The sequence below is a fragment of the Aedes aegypti genome, chromosome 2 (assembly GCF_002204515.2).
Source record: "Aedes aegypti strain LVP_AGWG chromosome 2, AaegL5.0 Primary Assembly, whole genome shotgun sequence".
Classification (NCBI taxonomy): Eukaryota; Metazoa; Arthropoda; class Insecta; order Diptera; family Culicidae; genus Aedes; species Aedes aegypti.
The window spans coordinates 188,486,314-188,510,550 of NC_035108.1; the positions used below are offsets into that span (position 1 = coordinate 188,486,314).

At 36.5% G+C, this 24,237-nt stretch overlaps 1 protein-coding gene and 1 long non-coding RNA gene across 7 annotated transcripts in view; one reads left to right on the forward strand and one right to left on the reverse strand.

Moving 5' to 3' along the window:
* The window catches only part of LOC5577289 (ras-like GTP-binding protein Rho1), a 48,053-nt gene that overhangs the window by 11,208 nt on the left and 12,608 nt on the right, over positions 1–24,237 (reverse strand). For 4 of the 6 annotated variants that reach the window (XM_021843481.1, XM_001656339.2, XM_001656338.2 and 1 more), the window contains one exon: positions 11,715–11,875. In XM_021843481.1, coding sequence (XP_021699173.1) covers positions 11,715–11,875 — 161 coding nt within the window. Of the gene's footprint in view, positions 1–11,714; positions 11,876–12,407; positions 12,687–24,237 lie in introns of those variants that run through there. The other 2 variants (XM_001656335.2, XM_001656340.2) reach the window with 2 other exon arrangements.
* Positions 12,055–12,383, forward strand: LOC110676269. The gene is made up of 2 exons (XR_002500227.1): positions 12,055–12,144; positions 12,201–12,383. It is a non-coding gene; the product is annotated as an uncharacterized LOC110676269 (long non-coding RNA).

The window sequence follows — 24,237 nt, forward strand, 5'->3', positions numbered from 1 at the left end:
TAGTAGTGTTTGATCCTTCGACCTTGACGCTTGCTCCTGCGGGGGCGGGCGATGGGGGCAGGATCAAACTTGTCGCGCGTCGTTCGCTCAGAGAAATGAAAAAGCTCCGCGGATCGCTAGTAGTGTTTGATCTATTGATCGCGTTGCTTGCTCTTGCGTGGGCGAGTGACGAACACTTGTTCGGTTAGGCGTGATTATATCATGGATCGCATCACCAAACATTGGTGACTCCCAGATCTTTACCTTATCCCACTAACCCAATATCCTCTCCATGACAACCGTGGAGATGCAGAGGTGATCTCGGTCTCTAGTAACAACGGTAGTCACACTAACATTCCTTCCCTTCCTCGATGACCGTAAGGACGTGGCCGGCGCCGTTATTGACTTTTAAATTTGAGCTCTCGATTTGTGCACATTGAAGAATGGTAAGCTAATCCCAAGCCCCATTCATTAATTCCCTGTGCAACTTCGATTGTTCTGGTCAATCACGGAGTAGCAACTACGAATTGTACGGTCATCTATGCTTATGCTTATGAAACAAAACACAAGATGACTATCAAAATGACCGAAACGAACAGTATGACGTCGACACAACCTCTAAGAGCAACAAGTACCTAGTCTCAGAAGCGAAGAACATGATGCTGTTATTTCCTTTGCCTTCCAATTGTGAGGCAAAGCCGAATAGACAGCATATCTGTGTATAAATCTGAAGGTCAAGCGTTCGATACTGATTGTCGACTCGGGTTTTTTTTTTTTAATTTTCCGCTATCTGTCAGATCATATATTAATATTGATTTGTAGGTCAAGTAATAAACTTGCCAGATATTGCTTTGATTTTATAATATCTTAACAATGTATGGTCCAATTTTTCTCCATATTTATGTTTGATACTATTTTTTATATTTTTCTCTTATCTCCAACAATTAGTAATTACATAAACAAATTATGACCTAGTTCAGATTTTTACACCTGCTCGGGAAACGTTCCCTACACCACAACACATCTACCGAAATGTGTACGCTTTTGCTCAAAACGAATAAAGCGCTATACATCTCTAGATATGACTAACAGAACGCTGCCATACATGCCAAATCTCTCGTTTATCTGGTTGATCTCATGTCAAGGGTAAACATCACATCACATGGAACTCGCCCTTTCGCTTACTACCTACTGGACACCGCGAGATTCCGAGAACTACCGATCGCGCAAATGCATCATAACCACCAGCAATCGGTCGAATGGTGGTTGTATAGTGATTCAATTAGAAAGGAATTTGAAAAATTCTCTCTCGTTTTCGCCGCAATCTTCCAAAGTCTCAACAACCGACGGCTGAGTGGTGGTCAGTCATCTTCACTGCGGACAGCACAGGGTTAGGTATATTTGTATTTTAGTATATCTGCTGCCAATATGGTTATAAAACAACAGGAATCAAACGACGTGCGATCGATGCTACTCGATTAATCTAATCGAAAGTAATGAACGCCAAAAGATGAGAATGACATGCGATACATTTTGAAAAGTTGAGCCAATTCAACTGTACTGTGTCTGAGTATAGGTTGAATAGAAGAATTTCCAATACGTAATTTCTCGCATAATTTATGATAACGCCTTAAAAGTCATTGGTCATCAACTACAGTCGACTCTCTATAATTCGATATTCTGTAACTCGATTTCGATCCCTTCAAATTTCCATACACCTTTCTCTCCTAAGTCGATAATTCAATAACTCGATGCCTTCTCTAGTCAATGTCACATATAAGGTCAATTCCGCCCCAAATATTTATTAAAAAATTCTGCTTATTTGTTGAAAGTTGGACTACTTTTTTATTATGAGTCAATAAAGACTAAGTCGGACCGAATCTTGGGAAATTTTTAATAGCAATTCATGTGTAAATACTACCCTCACGATGAATCACTGAACAAATTTCTGGGCGAATTCTTCGAAGATTAACTGGAGCAGGAAGAATCTCTATAGGATTTTTGGAGGAATTCCTGGAATCCTCGAATAAGCTCATATAATCCAACAGGAACTCAGGTTTACCCCGGTCCAGTGCGGTGGCTCTGGTCAACGAGATCACTAGGTATCAATCGTATCAATAGGGGTAGGAAAGGGTCGTTGATCAAGCTGGCAGGATAGTCAATGGGTTAGTCGTCTTCGTAAGCCTTGCATTACGTTGTTTTTAATGCAAAATAAACAAGAAGGAAAACAAAGCGCAGAACAAACATGATGGTATAACATTTATCAAATTCAAAGCTAATCTCCAGCCACGCAATCCCCACATTGACAACATCACGAGCGATAAGCGGATGGATCGATTCGTATCCGTTTGGCTATGTGCAATCAACATTTGGGACAATTTTGCGTAAAAAGGGCTGCCGTCCTCTCATTGATGAGTGGAACGCATACCTACATCCTCGTCATCGTCGCCGTCTACATCGCGTCAGCAGCCAACAGTGCTACCCATATTCTGCACACAATCAATCGCCGCGCCGCGACTAGACTTTTGCGAGCGGCAAACTCCTTCATCGTCGTCGAAAAGTCGGAGAGTAGGTTGGTAGATAGGCATGTACCTATAGCAGAAAAAATAACCAAGACGAAGACGTCTACAAACAGCGACACGGTGGGCCTGAAACCGCTATTAAGAAAAAAAAAATGCACCCACTATTCGAAAGATGTGGTATCCTACTAATATCCTGTTCGTGAGTTTGAAAATGGTTCACCGCCTTTTAAAAAATGAGTATGAGTTAATTAATTTAGAAACGATGTGGATTGGATTAGGGTAAATGTACCAATAGTGGAGGTACTAAGCACGATTGAATTTCATTTAACCACCTAAATTCAAGAAGCGCAATTAAGGTGAAACATCTCGGAATCCAAAGATGGCCGTCACAATGGCCGACTTGTGACCCTACTCGCGTTTTCAAAGGCACAAAACTGGAGAAATAGTAGGCAAACGTTCCTGATCTTCTTATTTTAAGCTTTCTGCTAGTGCACAAAGCCAAAATAAAAAGTGCACTGTTCTTGGAGGCTTCCTTCGCGAGATTTGTGCCTTTGAAGTTTTAGTGCAATATCAGAAGTTGATTCCAAGCTGTTTCACCTTAATGTGCATGTAAAGGTGAAGATGAATCGAAGCCAAACTTCAAATTTTCAAGAGCACGGATCTGGAGAACCAAACATCCGTTTGAGCTAAAAACTTAATTGATTGGTCACCACCAGCGACTGACCAATCGATTAAGTTTTCAGCTTAAACGGATGTTCGATTCTCCAGATCCGTGCTCTTGAAAATTTGAAGTTTGGCTTCGATTTATCTTCACCTTAATGTTGTAACGAGAAGTAACGACCATTGACTTAACGAGAAAAATGATTTCATCGCAGTAACCCACGGCATGTCAGTGGGTCAGCAAAGTCAGCAAATAATTCCTCCACTATAAGGTCACTGTTCCTTTAGTTGCGATATATTTTTAATTTGTGTTCCTATAGTTGCGGTATCCGTTGTTTTCTTATGGGATCCTCCATTATAGGAACACTTCACCGCAACTATTGGTACAGGAAGGAAAACTATTAGCAATTTAGTGATATTTCATCAGTTTTCGGGCAATTTGAACGCTCTTTTCAACTATTATGTGTATCAACAAGCCAACACGTCGATTGGAAGTGTCGGTGTTGTGGCTAATGTAATAAAATAAGTGAAAATGGCACTACCGCAACTATAGGAACACCCTCAACTAATGGATCACTTACCCTACCAAACAGCTCAATATCCGAATAGAATTCATGATAATTTCAGGGGTAGTTCAGCCTTCTGACGAAACATTGTACGAAATTTGTCACATTCAGGATATCCAGACGTCACGTGCGACCTACGGGCCACACTTTGGCTACCGCGGTCTTAGAGTAACAACTGGAGGATTTGATTGATGAAAAGTAAGTGAAATCTACATCATCTGGAGGAAGTTCTAGTATAGTCTTTGGAAAATAATTCGAAGTAATCCCTGAGAAAATTACTGGATGTAGTAAGCAACTTTTGGAGAAATTCCTTTAAGCATCCTTTGAAAAATTATTAAAAGAATTGGTAGAGGAATTTCAAGACTAACAATTCAAAAGGCCTCATCTCCAAAAAGTAAACAATGAGAAAAATGCAATCTTGTTTTGTCAAACAAAAAATCAAATTTAAATTATGAATTTAAGCATTGTATGTTATTTTATCGTCCCGAAAGTCGATGGATAAACTGATTTATAGCTATGAATATTCATTACTATCTTTTTAGCAAAAAATCTTGCTAAAAAAACGAGTCAAAGGAAATGAGGCTTTTATTTCACCAAAAGCTGTACAGCCCTTTTCATTTGTGCCCATAGACGCCGGCCGACGCTGATGAGGCCTGTGAGTTGACGCCTTTGTTTACTCTAAAATGTGTTGAGGCCTTCTAGTTGTGGCTTGTTTTTTCATCATCTTCTGATGTGGCCTTTTGAAAATAATTCAAAATTGATGATGAAATAAGAAATTTGAAGTGTAGAAGAGTGTTAAGTGGTGAAGTAAAGTACATGGAGATCCCTACAGCAAGAGAAGATTCGTGCGGTCGATTAAATATGTGATTGATTGAACCCTTCGTCATCCATTAACATTATGTATGTGCTACGCGAGTTTGTCGTCGAGAAAATGTATGGAAATGTTGGTTCAATTGAAATAATATTGCAATTGAACGTTATTTTTCATGCAATTGAAACCAAATTGTGGGGTTAGGGTACACCAACTCTTGAGAGCAAACTCCGGTTTCAGTGTGATGTTAGCTTTAAGCTAAAATATAGATTTTTATTAATAAATTGCTGATGAGAGATGTTCATAGAACTATCGCTTATCGTTATGTTATTTTAGCAAGTTTGGGTCGCTGATCCTCTACGTGACGTGAATTACTGTGTGGCAGCTCTAATCGAACATAGAAGCATTATAGTTATTGAATTACAAACTATTCAAGTTCACTTACGGTCTAAATAGGTAATTAGTACCAACTAAATTCAATTTGTCGTAATGGATTTCAGAAATACACTTTAATTAAAGAATTTCACTGGTGAATTAAATTTCATATGCAAATATTGCTAGATGACGATGCAGTCTTTAGATATCTCTAAGCCTAGTTGCCTAACATTTCTCCCGTAACGTCATTCTTCTCTATCTCCGTACTGTCATTGGTCGATGTAGTGGTGTGACGTTTAGCGTTGCCGAAACGCCCTGTCTTGTCGGCACACAAATCGTGTTTTTGTTGATAATTTGTGAAGTACAGACAGGCTGACACAGGTATTATTAGGTAGTATGATACAAAATACATCAGTCTACAGGAACCCGATAATGTTCGCTGTTTAGACAACCACTGTATGAAATAATACAAGGAGCAGTCGCTCCGTAGTATAACCTGCATCTACTTAGTGAATTTGGAACGTTTTTCGCAATCTACATTGCAATTTTGATGTTTGTTTAACAGGCCTCAACTCGATTTCCGTCAGATATAGAAATGAGGCCTTTTTGAGAAAAGGCCGCATTTGCGATGAATATCCTGGTTAGCGGAAAATGAGATGGGGCCTTTTAGAAAAATGTTATTTTTTCAACTTTTATGCATAATTTTAAATGACTATTGTATGTTTTAGTAAGAATAGGCTCTTATACAGTGATACCTCCATGAGTCGATGTTCCATAACTCGATATCGACTCATGGAACCATACTAAAACCAAAATTTCATGGTTACTATGATGGTCCCCTCAAACTGCTTTCCAAAGCATTTGTTTCCACTACTCGATATTTCCATGAGTCGATGGTCCCTTCAGATATCGACTCATGGAGGTTTGACTGTACACTGAAATCAGCAGAAAACCGATTTGTTTACATTTTGGACTTGAGGCCTTTTCAATTGTTGGTCTTGATTTCTTGAAAAATTTCTGGAGAGAACCCTTTCTTAGCTCCTGGTATTATTATAGATTAAATCTCTGGAGAAACCACTAGAATAATTCCTGAAGCTGTTTTAAAGAAATATGAACAAAAATTTTGCATCATAATTATCTGCAACAGGCATTGCAGAATTAGCTCTCATTTGATTTTGAAGCACGATCAAAGCAAGCGAAGACAAACATCCCATCTATTGCGGTCCATGATCGGCAATGTATCGCAAGTTGTAACAAGTCTGATAAATAGGAACAGTGACAAGAGCCCCAAAGAGAGAGTGATGATAAAATCAATTTTCTCGCTTGTTTACCGTTGAGGGTAGGTGTTTTATTTTACAGGCACGATAAATAATCCCCGAGCTTCCGATAGAAAAAAGAGACTTTAGAGACTATTTTGGTAAAAATAGAGACTTCAGATGAAGGGGCATTTAACATTTTTAGAGACTTACATAAGTCCGATTCTCTAAAAAGAAACCTGCTACCGGCCATAGAATCCTTTATTAATCAGTAAACAGACAACGTCAATCATCTTTTTGAAAAGTCGATAATATTTCGTAATCGAAAGCATCCTTACTAAACAACTCAAATATCGTTTTGATAGCGATGCAGCTGTTTTTTTCTCGATTGAAGAGAATTTTCTGGCATATAATGATTGCTCTGGGGTTTGACGCACAATGAATTACTGCTTCAAAATACTTTCCCTGATTGTGGTCGTAATTCCCTGAGAATTCCAGGTTGAATAAAATTCCCTTGTGATTCCAGGTTTTTTCAGGTAGTAGCCGACACTTAAAGTGACGAACCAACCAAAGTCGTACCAGGGTGTCGACTCAATTTTGAAAATAAAATTCCCTGACTTTCCCTGAATGTTCCAGTCGTTTTTCGAGAAAATTCCAGACCACTGAAATGGCTAATTTGACCGGAAATAAGTACAATTTTTTAAGATACATGTTTTACTATTTGCATGAATCAAAGTTATATGCCGTATACGGAGCAAAAACTTTTACTTTACTCAAGTTGTATCACAAACTTCCTTGAGCATTTATCCAAGTTTTTTTCAAGGTAGAATTCAAGTCGAGAACTATCTTGGAGCGTTTGTTTAAAGAATTCAACGCAGATTTCCCTAGAAATTTATTTTGAAATTCTTAAACGTATTTGTCCAAATTGTTCTCCAACACACTTCTCCACGAATTTATCTGAGATTTCCTTCAGAAGCTCCTTTTCTCCTAACATTTTCTTAGATATCACAAGGAATTATTCTATTTACTGGTTTAAGAACTTTTACATTATCCCTGCATAAACTAATCAATTTTTTTTAACTCTTCTAATCTAAGAAACCACCTTCAGAGCTTTCTCTAAAACTTGTTATGAATTTCTTTCCGCCATTCCGCCTTGAATTTCTCCAAGAATATCATTTGAAGTACCTGGGAATATTTCAGGAACACTATTCAAATGAACTTTTTAAAGGTATTTTTTATTACATTGACTGAAATATTTAGTCCTAGTGAGTGAACATGATTTTTTTCTTGAATTTATTATGTTTTTGAAATGCCATCGTTCTTCGTAATGAACTGCTGATCTTCATTTGATGGAAGCATTCGGAGAGAGTGCTTGGGATCTTTCTTTGAATCCTGTGTCTTGTAGCTTACGGACGTGGGTAAGGACTTTGCGAAAATGCGGAATTCAGACTTAAAACGACAGAAAAAAAAAATGTTTTTAGGAAAACTTTTAAGGTGAAGTGAATGTTAAGTGGCGGTAACAGGATAAGTAACTTACGGCCAATTGGATGTTTGTGACTTTCTGCTCAATAACATTCCTCAAGCAATTATATGGCTTTAATGACGGTGTCGATGACCTCGGGTGAATAACAGAGTTTGTGGTAGAAGCTTTGAATGGTTACGATGAGATCACCGAGGTTGATCCGTTTGATAAAAAAAATATTAAAAAAGAAAATTGTGCTTATTCCATGTATCAGGTAAAAGAAGACGAGTTGACTGAGGTGACGAAAATCGGCTTGCTACCATTTCAGATCAGCTTATCTCGCAGAACAAGCCCGAATAAAAAAGCAGCATGAAACGTCCAAAACGCAAGAGGTTGATCAATATGTTGGTAGAGTGAGGTCCATTTTTATTTAGTTTACTAAAAAAACAAAATTTCGCTAATCGCATATAGATTGTTGGTAATATCAACCATTTTTTATTATTCTATCACTCTGTGTATTAGCGACAAACGTTTTTTTTTTTTGAATAACATAGAATTTTTTTCACAAAATTTATTCAATGTATTTTTTATTTTAAAATAGATACTCTCAATATTTTTTCACGATGGTTCCTTATAGGTTATTTATTTTAATTAATATTTTGGGATTCCGATATAAATTTGTCTTGGTTTTCTTTCCTGATGCATTTTTTAAATATTCTTAAACGAACTCATTTAGGGATTGAATAATGCACTAATAATAAACTTGCTGATATGAGATGAACCGCCCTAGGCTGACAATATCATTAACAAAGAGAGAAAGAAAAAGTTTCCTGATTTCTTTCTTGCATTTGTCGTGCCTCCAGCAATGCTCTAAGGAACTTCTTCATGATCTTTTTTGAATATCTCCAATAACTCTCACAAAATTTTAATGCATTATCGGGGATATTCCTTCAAGCTTAATTTCTATAATTTCTGCTTCCTATGGATTTTCTGGATTACAAAAGAAATCTTTCGAGTAATAATTCAGAAAGCCTTTCTTTCGAAGAATCACTCATAAAAGAATTCCATCAGGCATCTTTAGAAGAATCTTCATAATTTCTTGAAGATTTACAACACAATCTTAGAAAAAAAAATAAGAAAATAGGAAAGAAACCTCCTGATATAAACCTGAAGTGACGCATGGACCCTAATTCAGCATTTTTTTAGAAATTCAGGAAATTTGAAATTATAGTCAATGGTATTGGTTAAAAGTCTCACACTTAAAATTCTGATTTCAATTTTTGAAGTACAAGAGACCTCATTTGTTTTTCTCTATTAATCGTTTTACCTGTTTAACTTCGACATTTTGAGCAAACTTGTTAAGATTGACATGATTTGATGGAATAAACTCATTTTTTTCCTCAAAATTTTGCGAAATTAGGCTATGTGTTGATCTAGAGCACTTTAAAATTAAATATTTTTAAAGCAATCTACGCCAATGTGGGATGCTTTTTGTTCCAGAAAAAAATTATTTTTGAGGCTACGTATAAGTAGAGTTTACTCTAGTATGGATAAGAGCATTTTCTCAATGATAAGCTGCTATTCTGAATGATTGGTTTACTCATTTCGTGCAGAAAGTGTATTCAGTGTAAACTTCATGATTATTGTATTGATGAGTTGGCCTCATCAATAATATTGCAGACAATCAACTCGTTCGATTTGAACTCGATTGTTAAATTTTCCTTGACCTCTAGTGAAATTCCCTGATTTTCCCTGACTTTCCAAATCAATATTCAAATTTCCTGACATTCCCTGACTTTCCAGATTTTTCCAGGTAGTCGACACCCTGAAATACGTAAACGCAACATTCCTACCGCTGTCAACACGAAAGCGCGTGTTTTTTCATAATTTAATTATTTCAAGCATAATGTTTCAAAACAACAAGTTCAACAACTTGAAAGGAAATTTAAATCATGTTTAAAATGTTTTGCATTTTTGTATTGCTGTATTTACTAAAAGTTGAAAACAATAACACTGTTTATAATCAGTATTTAGCAATGCTGATTTGTTTTGAATCAGATTGAAAATTTGATACAATTAGCATAGCATAGCATAGCATAGACTGACTGTACATGTCAATGGTCGCTACTCCGTGATTGATCGGAACTGGTAAGAATTGCACATCGATCCAAATGAATAACGAATCAATAATGGCGCCGGCCAAATCCTTACAGTCAGTTTGGAAGGGGAAGGAACGTTTTTGTGTAATGATCGTTGCTTCTAGAGACCGAGAATACCTCTGCATCTCCACAATCATCACGGGAAAGGTGTGGAAGGTCGGTTATACGATCCATGGATAAGGATGGAAAATACGATTTTTACTTAAAACTAGTTTTACATGTTTGTATCGCAGTAAAAATGTATTGTAAAAAATTATAAAAAAGTCGACATTAATAATATCGAACTATTCGAAGGTTATTTTTAGTAATGACGAAAACAGAAAGGCTATTTTAAAATTGTATGAAACATAAACAAGCGTATCACGCCGAGGACCTGGGATCGAATCCCATCCCCGAGATAGTCACTAAAAATTCAGTGACGACTTCCTTCGGAAGGGAAGTAAAGCCGTTGGTCCCGAGATGAACTAGCCCAGAGCTAAAAATCTCGTTAATAAAGAAATTTCATGTTTTGATTCTGTAGGTAGTTTTTCTATAAGCGCAATTACGGTGTACGTGCTAGCATGAAAAATGTTGACAGTCGAGTCGCTTTGCAAACGTAGGGTATTTGTAGACAAATTGAAAACACTTAGTGAATTGCACATAGGACATAATAGAAACTTATTTAAAAATACATATCAATAAATGGTTTTAGGAATACTTTTGTAGACTCAATATGTAGATTATGCGTTTGTCGAGCACATGCATAGCAAATATCGATTTCTCGATTACTTTTTCAAATCGACGTAAGTAACTTCCATACAGTTTTGAGAAAATTAATTCAGAAGAATCACAACCTGTCTTCTAAAACTGTTTTAAAATGAATCACCTTTTTCACATTTTTTCGCCGTGTACATTGCTTAAATTTTGAATACAATAAGCTCGCATTCAAAAACTAGGGAGTTCCTGCTATTTCTTACAAAAAAATTATTACAAAATGATAAGCCGATTTATTCAGTTACTTTCGACGTTTTTGTACCAGTGTAAAATCGGCTCAAGTAGTGTTTTGTTTTGATTCGTGGTTAAGTCACTTTGTCTCTCCATACAGCGGAGCGGCGAAAGTAGTGGTTAGGTAGCGAAAGTTGAAAATCTTACTTTCGTCGTTTTGTAATTCCGGAAAGTAAACTTTCTAAAAGTGAAAAATCGAGTTGGTTTAGAGCAAAATGTGTAGAATTTCGTCTGCGAAACACGTAGAATCGATAAAGTAAGTTTGTATACTTTTTTGACTTGAGTCTGTTTGAATAAGTTTTCGAGATTTGTTTATTTTTGCATATACGTCGGTTTGAGAAATTATGTTTGATTTAGAAATAAGGTTTCAATTCTCAATTATGTTTCTCCAAACCATGTAAACATTATTTACGTTGATTTGAAAAGTAATCGAGATATGGCGTTAATTCGAATGCCAAAGATTACTGTAACTTGTCATTCACAGTAAAACAGCTCTGAAGATTATTTTGCTTTGTTTGTGAATGGTAAAAAATGCACAGCGCGGGGATGTTCTCAATAATGGGAATGTTCTGACAATATTCCTAGAAAATAATCCGAGATCGTCAATTCAGAATGTAGAATTAATGATAGTCATTATTTTTCCTCGTTAACATGGTTTTCAGACCCACCGTGGCGCCTGAGAAGACGACGATGTCAAGAGCAAACACACGAGAGGCAAATTCCCTTGGAGTTTCTTTTTCTTGCGCTGGCTGCCTTTATGTTGCTGACTGACGGACTGAATGCTCATTTGGAGGAGCCGCACCCCCTTCGTACAATACAACAGGTTCCATCTCCCATCCCCATCCATGTCCCCATCCCCATATGCGAAAAGGGTTTGCAATCTTGACCTATGAATCAACCCCCCACTCCTTTCGGAAGTGCTAAAAGACTAGGGACTCACCTGTTTTCCGTCGACCTCGATGTCGGCCACATAGTTCTCGAACACGGTGGGGACGTAAACCTCCGGGAACTGATCCTTGCTGAAGACGATCAGCAGACACGTCTTACCGCAGGCACCGTCGCCGACGATTACGAGCTTCTTCCGGATGGCTGCCATTTGTTCTGGAGGTGATGATATTCGGATCCGGTCCGAAGCAGATTCCAAGCCAGAAGTCGCGTGATTACCGGATTCAGAGTCCCGGAGAAGGTTGCACACGGTAAGCGATGATGATGAAGCAAAGATTCCGGAGAATATGTGTGAAAATATATTCCAAATCCAATCCAGTCAGTCAGTAGTGGGACGAACACACCGATGAAACGTCCGTCGGATTCCGGATTAGTATGAGTGATGATGGGAAAAAATTATTCACACACAGACGCATCACAAAAAGGTTGGTCAAATATTGCCCCGATCAATTTTCAGATTTTTTCAATGATGTATTTTCAGGTCGGATTTTCCACACGATTCACGCGCGATGATATTATTCCGGAAAAGAAAGATGGAGAACAGGAAAAAAACATTCATTAGAACAAAGGAACTTCGTACAAAATATCGATTCACTATCTGATTATTTTATCGGTTTCTCCTCCCATGGAACCGAAGTGGAAATTTTCAACATCTTCACAACCACACAAATTTTCTTCTGTCACTTACTCGATATCTACTATAATCAGGAAAACTTCCGAATTCGAATCCTAAAACTATGAAAGCACTTGAAAAATTCCTTCTTTTCGATTAAAACAACATAAAAAAATTGAATAACTACAGGTAAGATAAGAATAAAAAAGCGATGGAGATGATGAACAACGCCTAGTGGTAAGATTTTCTCCTTTTGGGCGAGCGAACGACGAAAGAAACGGTCGTCGGTCTCCTCCGTACGTATAATATTATAAAGATAGGGGTGTGTGCCTACTCTGATGATGATGGTTGACTGCGGCTAGTCGCTTTGACTGTCTTGACATGCTCTCACCGCTCTTTCGCTAGCACGGACTCACTCACGCTCTCTAGCGCTATCTCGCTTTTTTCGCTGGCTGAATATGGGCGCCAGACAAGGCAGCCCAACGGATGACCGCACGAAAATCACCCTCAACAGAAGAGGCACAAAATGGCGATCGAGAGCGATTCTCTCATTCTCTCTCGCACACACGATAAAATTGTTTTATTCACTTAAGTTGTGGGTTTCAATGATTTCTAAAGCCATTCATTTGCTTAGAAACAAAGTGCTACACACTCGGTTACCTATGGCATTTAGGGCGAGTTTACGAGTTATGCGAGATTTTTCGATATTTTAAATATGAAATAACTTAATCATGAATCTACTCTGAAGTTGTGATGGTGTTCCTGAAAAATTCAAATAAAAAAAAACTCTATGTCATGCTAACACCCGTTGTTGTGTGCAAAAATTTAAGCATGTGAGAGCTAGAGAGCGGAGTTAAAACGAAAAGTCAAAAAAAGGCCTGTTAATTTCCGAACAGTTGGCAACGCTTTGCGATAGGGGTGGACGGTTTCTTTTCTAATCGATAAGGCTATTCTGGAGCTAGATTTGAAAAGGTCATATGTAAATTTTTTGGCTATCTGCACTATAAACTCGTCATTACTCTTTAATGTGTGAAAAATACCCATAATTTGCTGATATATGGAAACGTCAACATAATATAACAACATTACAAGTAATTTATTATTCACATAATGGGTATTTAGCACCCTTTTACATGTTCGATTCATTTACTCTGTAATGGGTGAAAAATTTCTTGCAGTTTATAATAGATGAATTCTCTAAAAGACTAGTTTCGGTTCACTAAAATGTACAATACTCAAATCTAGGTTTTTTTATTCTCATCATCTGAGCAAAATCAGAGGGTTCGAATACATAAAAGAGTAAAAGAGTTTCAAAACTTCACCAGAACTTTTATCAACAAATAAATCCCAGATATTCTGTCAGAAATGTGTTTGCAATATTCACCAGAATTCTTCCAGAAAGTTAGTAAAAAACCCTTACGTATCTAGACACTTTATAGCTGATAAAAAAATGTTTGCATTAGAATAATAAAAACCATTAAAACATTATTGTACTGCTATTTAAGTTTGAGAAGCTGATCCAGATTATTGTTGATTTATCACAGATCACAAAAATAGTGACTGAAGTGACCATTTCTTTAAACAAAAGTGATTTTTTGCTGCAAATAGTGACTTTTTAGTGACCAGGTCGAAAAAAGTGACCAAGTCACTAAAAAGTGACTCGCTACCAGGCATGTGAGTCGTTTTATTCAGTTACTTACGACTGTGAAAACGACTCAAGTAGTGTTTTGTTTTGATTCGTGGTTAAGTCACTTTGTCTCTTCATACAACGGAGCGATGAAAGTAGCGGTTAGGATGCGAAAGTTGCAAATCTTATTTACGCCGTTTTGTAAAAAAGTTGACAAAATCGAGTTGGTTTAGAGCGGAACGTGTAGAATTTCGTCCGCGAAACACGTAGGATCGATTAAGTGAGTTTGCTTACTTTTCTGACTTGACACTGTTTGAATAAGTTTTCGAGAATTATTCCATTCAATTTAACAATCTCAAAGCATAAGTAGCAACCTCTGAAGTTAACTACCAGTAGCTTTGTATCAAATGCTACTTTTATCAACACCAACGAGTTATTTGTAGTATGTACGAGTTGTGTAGCAATGTAAAATGACACAAACATGTTCCACTCGTGCTCCGCACGTAGCATTTACTACCGAGTTTTAAGTAGATTCAACTTTATAACATTTTATTCATACCGTCCTCTGTTTAATGTTCGAAACATCGAATCACAACTGGACACCCCTAAAAACGACCAGCTGAAAATCTGGCTGGGCAGTGAGTGCCGTAAACATTCCACCATCGCTCTCACCGTACACGATAACGGCCCACTAACACATTGAAAGAGGTGCTGTCTGTCGCAGCATCGACGGCTTTACGGGAACTAGCGTATGTTTACATCATGAATGAATGCACTTACTTTTGGAGCCAGGTGTTTGTGAACCAGACCGCGTCACCCGAGAGCCAGAGCCAAGCTAATGGTCTAATAAATTCGATAGTAATTTACAACCACAAACAAAGAACAGCTCCAATGCGAAGAATGATTACATTCGGAATGAATCATTCCGATTCAACACAAACAACAGGAATGCGCACATAATCAAAATATGGATTAGAATCGCAATCCAATTGGAAAATCAGGGCTTCTTAGGTTATTGAATGGATTAAATCTAATCGAATTCAACACCTTAAGCCTACGGTTAAGAACAAAACAATGGACCGATGCACGAGTTCACTAATTTGACGTTTGAGCGGTGCCAAATTCACTAGTTGCCATGGTCACGTAAATAACACGACACCGCTCAAACGTCAAATAGTGAACTCGTGCATCCGCCCATAAGACCATCTAGCTATTTTTTTGCTTTTCTTTATTGAACTTATTTTTTCAAATACAGTCAACTCTTTAAACTCGATATTGAAGGGACCATCGAGTTTGGGAGATATCAAATTAGACAACAAAACACCAGTGCAAATGCGATCCAAGAGACCATCAAGGTAGTCATGAAAATCAACATTTTACTATCGTCTCTTTATTGGATATATCGTTGACTGCATTAATATTTTACAAGACTTCGATTTTATTTATTATCGTCGTGCAGTAGCGCAACCAGGTTTTGGTTTGATATCTTGATGGTAATATTTTTTGGGAAAGTAGGAAGCCAGACCCCATTCTTGGCTTACTTCGGCAGTGGGGTTTTTTAAAAGCTAGAGCGCTCATATTTGGCCACAATATGCATCTTACACCAAAGTTTCAGACAATTCTACCGAGAAAAACCCCCCATGCCAAAGTGAATCAAGGAAGTGCCCAAATGGTTCTGCACCCTATGTTTCAACAAAAAATGGGTTGTAGAGTTTTAGTATATTTTGTTTTGAATGTGCATACTTGGTTAAACTCATTAAACAAGACTAAAATACATAACGCGTGATAATGCTCAATCAGCATTTACTTATCTGTGTTCGTTGAATATTCACCATAGCATTCGTTGTTGTCCCATGTTACAGTATTCGATATGCAGAAGGAGAAAACATTATCTGCGTAGCTAATTTTTTAAAACTGAAGAAACGATTCTCTGGAAATTCTATGCTCTGAAGGTCGGGAAAGTTTGCAATGTAATGAGCAAATTGAAAGATTATTTATGATGATGATGGGACCTTTTTCCCAATATATTTAAATGGATGACCAACTTCTGACACAAATGCTTCAGTTAAGTTTTCAGAAAAGACAAAACAATATTATAGCCTTACAGCACTGAACAGCATTAATTGCCCACGTGTCGTCATATTAAAAAATCAAACCTGGAGACCTGGGTCTTGGCTTCTAGTGGGCTTTTTGTAATTTGCACTGAAATTCATAAATAAGCTTTCACTCACTTCACATAATTTCACTCAGCAGAAAATTCATGATATTTCAAACACAAACTTTTTTGTCATCGTATCGTGTGAAAAATGTCTTAACTTTCACTTTGATTTTATTTGAATACAAAATTTTCACTAAATAATATACCGTCAAGCTACCATTCACCGTGCATTTAAGAAAAATTTGCACTTCAAAAAATTATATAACTTTTCCAAATTATTTGAAGCGCACTAGAATACCACTACGTAGCGTGCAATTATATAATAATTCAGGGAAAAATCTAAAACTAGTGATGCATAACAAAAAATTACTCAAACATTATGTTTGAAAATGTAATGTTAAGGTCGCCTCGTACCGGTCTATGTCACCATTTACCGTGCACACTAGTGCACCATTCACCGTGCGTATAGTTTTCGTCATGATTTAATTTTGTATCTCGAAGAAACGTTGTTGATGGTGCAACTAGCGATGGGCGATTTTGATTCGATGTTCCGAACATCGATTTTTTCGTTCCGATTAATCGATTTTTTGAATCGATGTTAGGATCACTCAAAATCGAGTGAATCGATTTTCTTCATTCGATTTTTGTTTCGATTCACAAGTATGAAATTGATTAGAATTTTTTAATGAGTTGATGAATTACAAGCCTTGTTTTAAAGCGTTGAATGTATAATTTTTAGTTTCAATCGTTATTTAATTGATGGAATTATATCTTCTTCTATATAAATAAAAATGGAATGGTGTTTGTATGTCACGAAATGGCTTACAAATGGGTCAACGGATTTGAATGATTCTTTCTCAGTTTTGTTCGTCAAGGGTTCCGACGTGTTTGTGTGTATAAAAATCCCAGGATATTCACCGGGAAAGTTGAAAAAACGAGCGCGAACGAAACTGTCATTTTATAAAGGACGATCATAAGCGTTTTTTAACAGCCTACTTGATGGCAAGACGAAGTTTGCCGGAACCTCAAGTATACAAATACAATTGCATTTGGTCTAATTTTGAGAGCTTGTTTTTTGTAAATTTTTATATGAGCCTGAGAATTGAATCGATTCAAAAACATCGATTAAAATGATTCGATTAAATCGATGAATCGATTCACCATAATGAATTCGAATCGATTCAGTAACATCGATGTTCTGGTCAAATTTGCCCAACGCTAGGTGCAACTATGTTGCTAGTAGTGTGCGCACTCATTTTTAAGAGTATTCAAATCATCATTTACAATAAAAACCATAAAAAAATTAAAATTGTCTAAATAATTATTTTTTCATTAAAACCGTTATAGGAGGTTTTACTGTATTGTCCAAACCATTCCATATTCACCCAAAAACTAAATATGAAGTAGTTTAATGACAACATAACAATAAATCTAATATTAGCGAATAGTTTCATGCCTTTTACACTAATGCACGGTAATAGGAACCATATATATTGAAAAGGGTCCATTCACCGTGCATTTGGGTTTCGACTAAAACAAAATAAAAAATTCTAATTTGCGTAGAATCTTATTGCTCATACGATTAAATACATCTTACTAATAGTATGCACAGTGAAAACTTGTTGAAATTTTAAAAAATTTCATACTCTTTCGTTAAAATGAAAAAAATGTGATTTTTTGGCGTTTCTACTAAGAGTGTTGAAAAATATCATAATCAAACAGAATTCACATGATTTTGACTATTAACTAGGTTTTTCAAAATGCGTTGTGACAAAAACTACTTCATTTCATCAGTTTTATCTTATTTTGCTGACAAAAGAATAATTTGTGAAAATTGTATGAATATTCTGTAGGAATTTGTATATGTGCACGATGAATGGAGGCCGCACGGTGAATGGAGGCCGCACGGTGACTGGTGACTTAACGGTAGTTCTAAAAACAAGTTGGAATTATTGATCAATTTCGCAAAATAGTGGAATGAACAGTTTTATTTTTGTGTTTTTGTTAAATTTGGAGATTTATTATTACTCAAAAGATTGATTTTTTAAAGCTGCGAATTTCCGGCTAACCTATGTATTTTCAAGTTAGGATGTGAATTTTAAGTAAATCCAAGTACTAGAAGCCGAGATCCAATCCTCCAAACTCGACCATTTTGTTTTGATAAAACGACTAACTTGTACTATATTTTGTTCAGTACTATATTATAGTACAAGTTTGCAAATATTTTTGTTTTATTAACTTCTTAAGGGGTCTAAGAATTTAAAGAAAACATAGAATAAGAATGTTACTGTTAAAACCACTGAAACTCAGAGTGTTAATACGAGCCTAAATTACTGATCCATAATTGTAGAATGTTAATGAACTACAGAAATATACAAGATAAGCCTTATATTTTTCGGCTCTGGGGGGGGGGGGTGGTTGACCCCCAAAACCCCCCCTTGGTTGCGCCACTGCGTCGTGGGATGCCTCGACTATGTCTAAAGTTTATGGAATATTTCTTCGTCGTTGACTCAACCATGTGCGAATTAAGCTATTTCTCGATTACTTATTTAAATCGACGTAAGTAACTTTCATACGGTTTTGAAAAAAATAATAAAGAAGAATAAATATCTGTCTTCTTAAACTGTTTTAAAATAAACCACCTTTGTAACATTTTTTTAATTTCTTTATTAGGCAGCGTCCATTAATTACGTAACGCTAAAATTGGAAATTTGTGACCACCTTCCCCCCCCCCCCCTCCGTAACGCTTTTTGTATGAAAAATTTAAAATTTTTGTATGAGCCGTAACGCTTGAGCCTACTCTCCCCCTCCCCCAAGAGCGTTACGTAATTTGTGGATGCCGGCTTAGTATCATTCCAAACATTACATTCATTTCTTTATCTAGGTGTTCTGTGTTATTAGACAACACTATCATCCTAATTTTCATCCTAAACACATTTTCAATTTACTTAACCAAAATATATAACGCATTAATCGTGGCAATAGAAGATTGTAACGATTTTTGCCTGAAATTATTAATTATTTTATTTAACATTTGTTCCAATGTTTCAACATCGGAATTTCTGTGTAACTCATTGGTATTATACCAGGGAGGAAGCTTCAGAATAATATTCAATATTTTATTTTGTATTCTCTGCAGAGCTTTCTTCCTGGTATTACAACAGCTAGTCCATACTGGTACAGCATACAACATGGCTGGCCTGAAAATTTATTTGAATATCAAAAGCTTGTTCGTAAGACAAAATTTTGATTTCTTTTAAAAATGGGATAGAGACATTTTACATAATTGTTACATTTGGCTTGAATGCCCTCAATGTGATTTTCAAAGTTAAATTCTAATCTAGCATGAGCCCTAGATGCTTAACTGCATCTTACCAATTTATTGGAACCCCTCTCATTGTGACAACATGTATACTTGGAGGTTTCAAATAAAGAGCTTTTGGTTTATGTGAGAATATTATTAGTTGAGTTTTGGAAGCATTAGGAGAAATCTTCCATTTTTGCAAGTATGAAGAAAAAATATACAAACTTTTTTGCAATTGACTACAGATGACACGCAGGCTTCGTCCTTTGGCGGAGAGGCCTGTGTCATCCGCAAACAAGGATTTTTGACATCCCTGAGGTAACTCAGGTAAATCAGATGTGAAAATATTGTATAATATTGGTCCCAAAAATGCTGCCTTGGGGAAACCAGCTCTTACAGGAAGTCTTTCAGATTTGGAGTTCTGGTAAATGACCTGAAGTGTACGATTTGACAGATAACTTTGAATTATTCTAACAATGTATGTTGGAAAATTAATGTTTTTTAATTTTAAATTTGTTACACGTATAAGTTGATGAGTGGTCGAATGTCCTAAATTAAAATTGTGCGCGCTTTCAAACTGCATAGCATGTTTTTGAGCTTTTGGTTAGGTTTTGATCAGAATCAAAATCAGCATGAGTAATCACCCAAGTAACCACAAGCATTATAACATTACACGTATTCTACTGCATATCAACACCATTGATGCAACATTGCTTTTATTCAAAAAATTTCAAGTGCTGTCAAGCAATAAAGCATTAACCTTACATTACAAATGTATCAATGCACTAACATCACTTTATAAATTGTACTGCTGCATTAATATTACTTTATAAGTTACTTCTTAATTTAACTGTAAAAGTGCCCTTTTCCACTTTTAAACTACTTTAATGGTAGGCTTACGGCAATGCAGCTGCATTATATATGAAATTATATAATGCTCCATGGTTACTTGAGCAGTTGGCTACAAAGATGACTAGAGTCGGTTAAGACCAAAGACCAAGAGGAAAAACATGTAGGGCTATCAGGGCATTGAATTAAGAAATATCCTGAAGATCGCTGCCCATAACTGCATATTTGTAACATTCGACAAAAGTAGGCATTGTGTAAATGGGATACAAAGTTTGCATTTTATTGCAGTGTGGGAGGAAACTAAAATTTCAAAAAATCACTAAGAATTCAAAAGTGCTTATTTGAGGCTGAAATTTTGTACAGCTCATATCGCATATTGGGTGAATAGTCAGAAAATAATTCTGATAAAAATTTCGTTGCTACTGCATTATGAGGCTCATGTGACTGTTATGCGGTTACAATTGCCAATGTGACAAAACAACTTGGTATTTTTTTTTCGAATTTTCTAGAACAATCTCACAGATTTCAGTAAGTTGATCAAAATTATTTGTCATTTGATGACTCTCACCGGTATTAACTCGAAATTGTCAAAAATGTCGAATGTGACGACAAATATGCAGTTATGGGCAGAGCACTCACCAAATAAAATTCTGCCGTTGGAATACTTTGTAAATTATTCCATGAGCGATATTTTTCATTGAAGTCACCAATGACAAAAAAATGACTTATTGCGAGTCAACTTTTGCAAGTCATTTTGGAGCAATTTAAATTGCTGCCCAGAGCATTAAAAAGGCAAATAGGAAACTATGAATGATGATTGCAACTCCCCCACATGCCCCATCAAGTCGATCATTACGATAAACAAAATATTTTGGATCTCTTTTCAATTTGGATCCAGGTTTCATAACCGCTATATGTACGTTATTAGCTGTAAGAAAATTAAACAGCTCGTCCTCTTTACCATTTAAAGAACGAGCATTCCAATTTAAAATATCTAAATTATTATTTATTGGATCCATTAGAAATTCGTAATCCAATAACAATTCGATTAGAAAAATTTTACTCCAACTTGGACTGCTTCAGTCATAGTGGTGTCTTTGAACATTGCATAAATCATTAGATTCAATTGTTCAGTTATCAGATCGATGATTGCTCATTTCGATGCGAGCGATGATATTCATTTCGAAGAAAGTTCGCATTCCGGAGAAATGTCCTTTCTTATATTCTTGCCACGTTTAGTGACAGTTTTAAATCCCACTTTTTTGGAAGGAAGTTGTGAATTCAGAGATTCACCTTTCGTTTTGTTTGTAATTGCAACCATGTTTAGTGAATAAACGAGAGAAGACGAGACCTCCTAGGAGTTTTTTTCCCAAGACGGTGTCCAAGAAGGATTACCACCGCAAGCTTTCACTAGAGGGTCCAACGAAAAATCGAAGGCACGGGTCCGAACAAGGATCGTAAAGGGATCAATAGTTTAAAAAATAGTACTGAAAGGCACTGTTTTTGTAGCACTGAGAAGTACTGTTTTATTGCTTCAGGTATTTAAAAAAAATTCAAGAGCAGAGAGAATTCGTGTTTGCAATGTGTAGTAAGTTTGAGTAATTTTGCAATCTAATTATAAACTTTAAAAAGTTTTCATACGATCACACCAAAGCCCAGGTACATGAATTAATTATACCGCTCGTTAACCAACTTAAACTAAACTGTGGCCCAAAACGGAAACAATGAGCGAATCATTCGCACTTCCAAAGCTTTAAAAACGCTAATCGACATGAGAAAGTTATCGGCAATCGGTGTCGTGTCGTGGCAAGTGATTTTAGCTTGGCAAACTCGTTCCATTCCTTCACTCACTCATCCATCATTCAACGGATGTCCGAAAAGGGAAACTGCGCGCCAAATGGTACCAACCACCCAACATTTGAGACAAGCCACCTGTCTGTTGTTGTTGTTGTTGTTTCAGATAATCAGTGGAGAAGAAGAAATGCCGATGGCCACTGTCCAAGTCCGACCACGACTGCTGTTTGGTTGTTGTGCTTAATATATTTAATGCAGAGTCACAAGAGAAACATACCGGGGGGATTGGGGTTTTGGAGCCGAGACTAGCAAGCGTGGATGCTTTTGATTTGTGTTGCAGGGCTGGTAGCGATAATATCCTTTAAAATTGGGAAATTTAGAGACCTCTGAGAAGAAACCTGGAGGAAATTTTGTAAAACCCCACTCAGTGCACTCGGTGCCAAACATGAATACTAAATGTATGATTTGCGGATGACCTTTGTCCTGTAAAGGAAGGACTTTGTCCTTCAAAGGTAAAACCCAACAGAAAATGTACCTTCTTCTAGTCACATGTCTCCCTCTGATTTTGATTTTTTAACTGAACAATTGAATCAAATGATTGGTGCAAGATTCAAAAGCAACACTATGGATGAATCAGTCAATGTTTATGTTAAGTTTACCAATAAAATTGTTATTGAATTAATTTTCTCTAATAGATTTTTTTTTAAATATTTTGAATAAGAATGCTCGTTCTTTTAATGGTAAAGAATACTTACTGTTTATTTTTCTAACAGCTAATAACATACACATAGCAGTTATTACTGACCCTTAGTTGAAAACTGGATCTCAACTCAAGATCTCAATCCAAATTTGTTTTGTTTATCGTAATGATCGACTGGATGGAGCATAGGGTGGAGGTGCTATCATAATTCAAGGTGTATCTGGAATAGTTCATTTTACGAAACGGCAACACTGATGATATTGCTGTCACTTTCCCACGCTACAACACCGCCTCCTGTCAAAATTGCATTCATAAAATAAGCGATCAGCTGTTCAAAAACGTCTCGTAAAATGGACTATTCCTTTAAAATTTTCTCCTTAGAATTTCTTTCTGAAATTCCTCCAGGAACGAGTTTTATAACTTCTTTGGATTGCTACAAGAGTTCTTCTACGAATAGCTTCACAGATTTCATTAGAGGTTTGCCTGGGTTCTTCCAAGAAACCCATCATGAATTTTTCTAGATATTCTTTCACGAATTCCTGAAAATATTTCATCGGCTTTTTTTCGTAGGATTAAAAAAAAATCTTAAAGGATTTTTTTTTCTTTCAAGAGTTTCTGAAGAAATTCATAAAATAATCTTTGGAGGAAATCCTGGAGAAATTTCATCCACGGAGCATTTTTTAGAGAAATTCTTACAAAAAAAATCTGGAGCAATCCCTGAGGAAATTCCCGGAAGTATTCTTGGAAAACTAAATTGACGAAAATCTGAAGGAAATCCAGGAAAATAAAAACTTATGAGGATCTCCTGCTCGAGACTCTAGAGCACTGTTTCTCAACCTTGGTAACTGCGAAAAAACGGCTCGCTGTGAGGTGTTCGTTTTAGCGTGCTTTTTACATGGTCGGGGGTCCGCGGACCCCCTGTTGAGAAACGTGGCTCTAGAGGGACTGTTCAGGGAATCGTTGCAGAAGTCACTGGAGGAATCCCTGCTTGTACCTTTGGAAGAATTCGTAAAGAAACTCCTGAAAAAAAATCCTAGAGGAATCTCTAGATAAATTTCTAGACATACCACTGCAGAACAAATACAGAAACCCTGAGGAGTTTCCGGAGGAACCCTTGGCAGATTGCAGAAGCAATGCCTTGATATATTATTGGAGAAATTTTGTAGACATTTCGATAGAATTTAGAAGAATCTTTGAAGGTATTGCTTAAGAAAAGTTCTGGGAGGCACCTCGGAAGAACTTTTGGAGGAGTTATTAAAGAAGTAACTATAACAATTCCTAAAGAAATCTTGGAAGAATTCCTGAAAGAACTTCTGGATCTCCTGGGGAAGCTCACGGAGGAAATCTTGGAGGGGTTTCTAGGGAAATTGTTGATTGCAACTCAAGAGGAATTCCGGAGGAATGTCTTGAGAAATTATTGGAAATATCTTTAGTGGAATTCCTGAAAAAAATCAAGAATGAACTCCAGAAGGC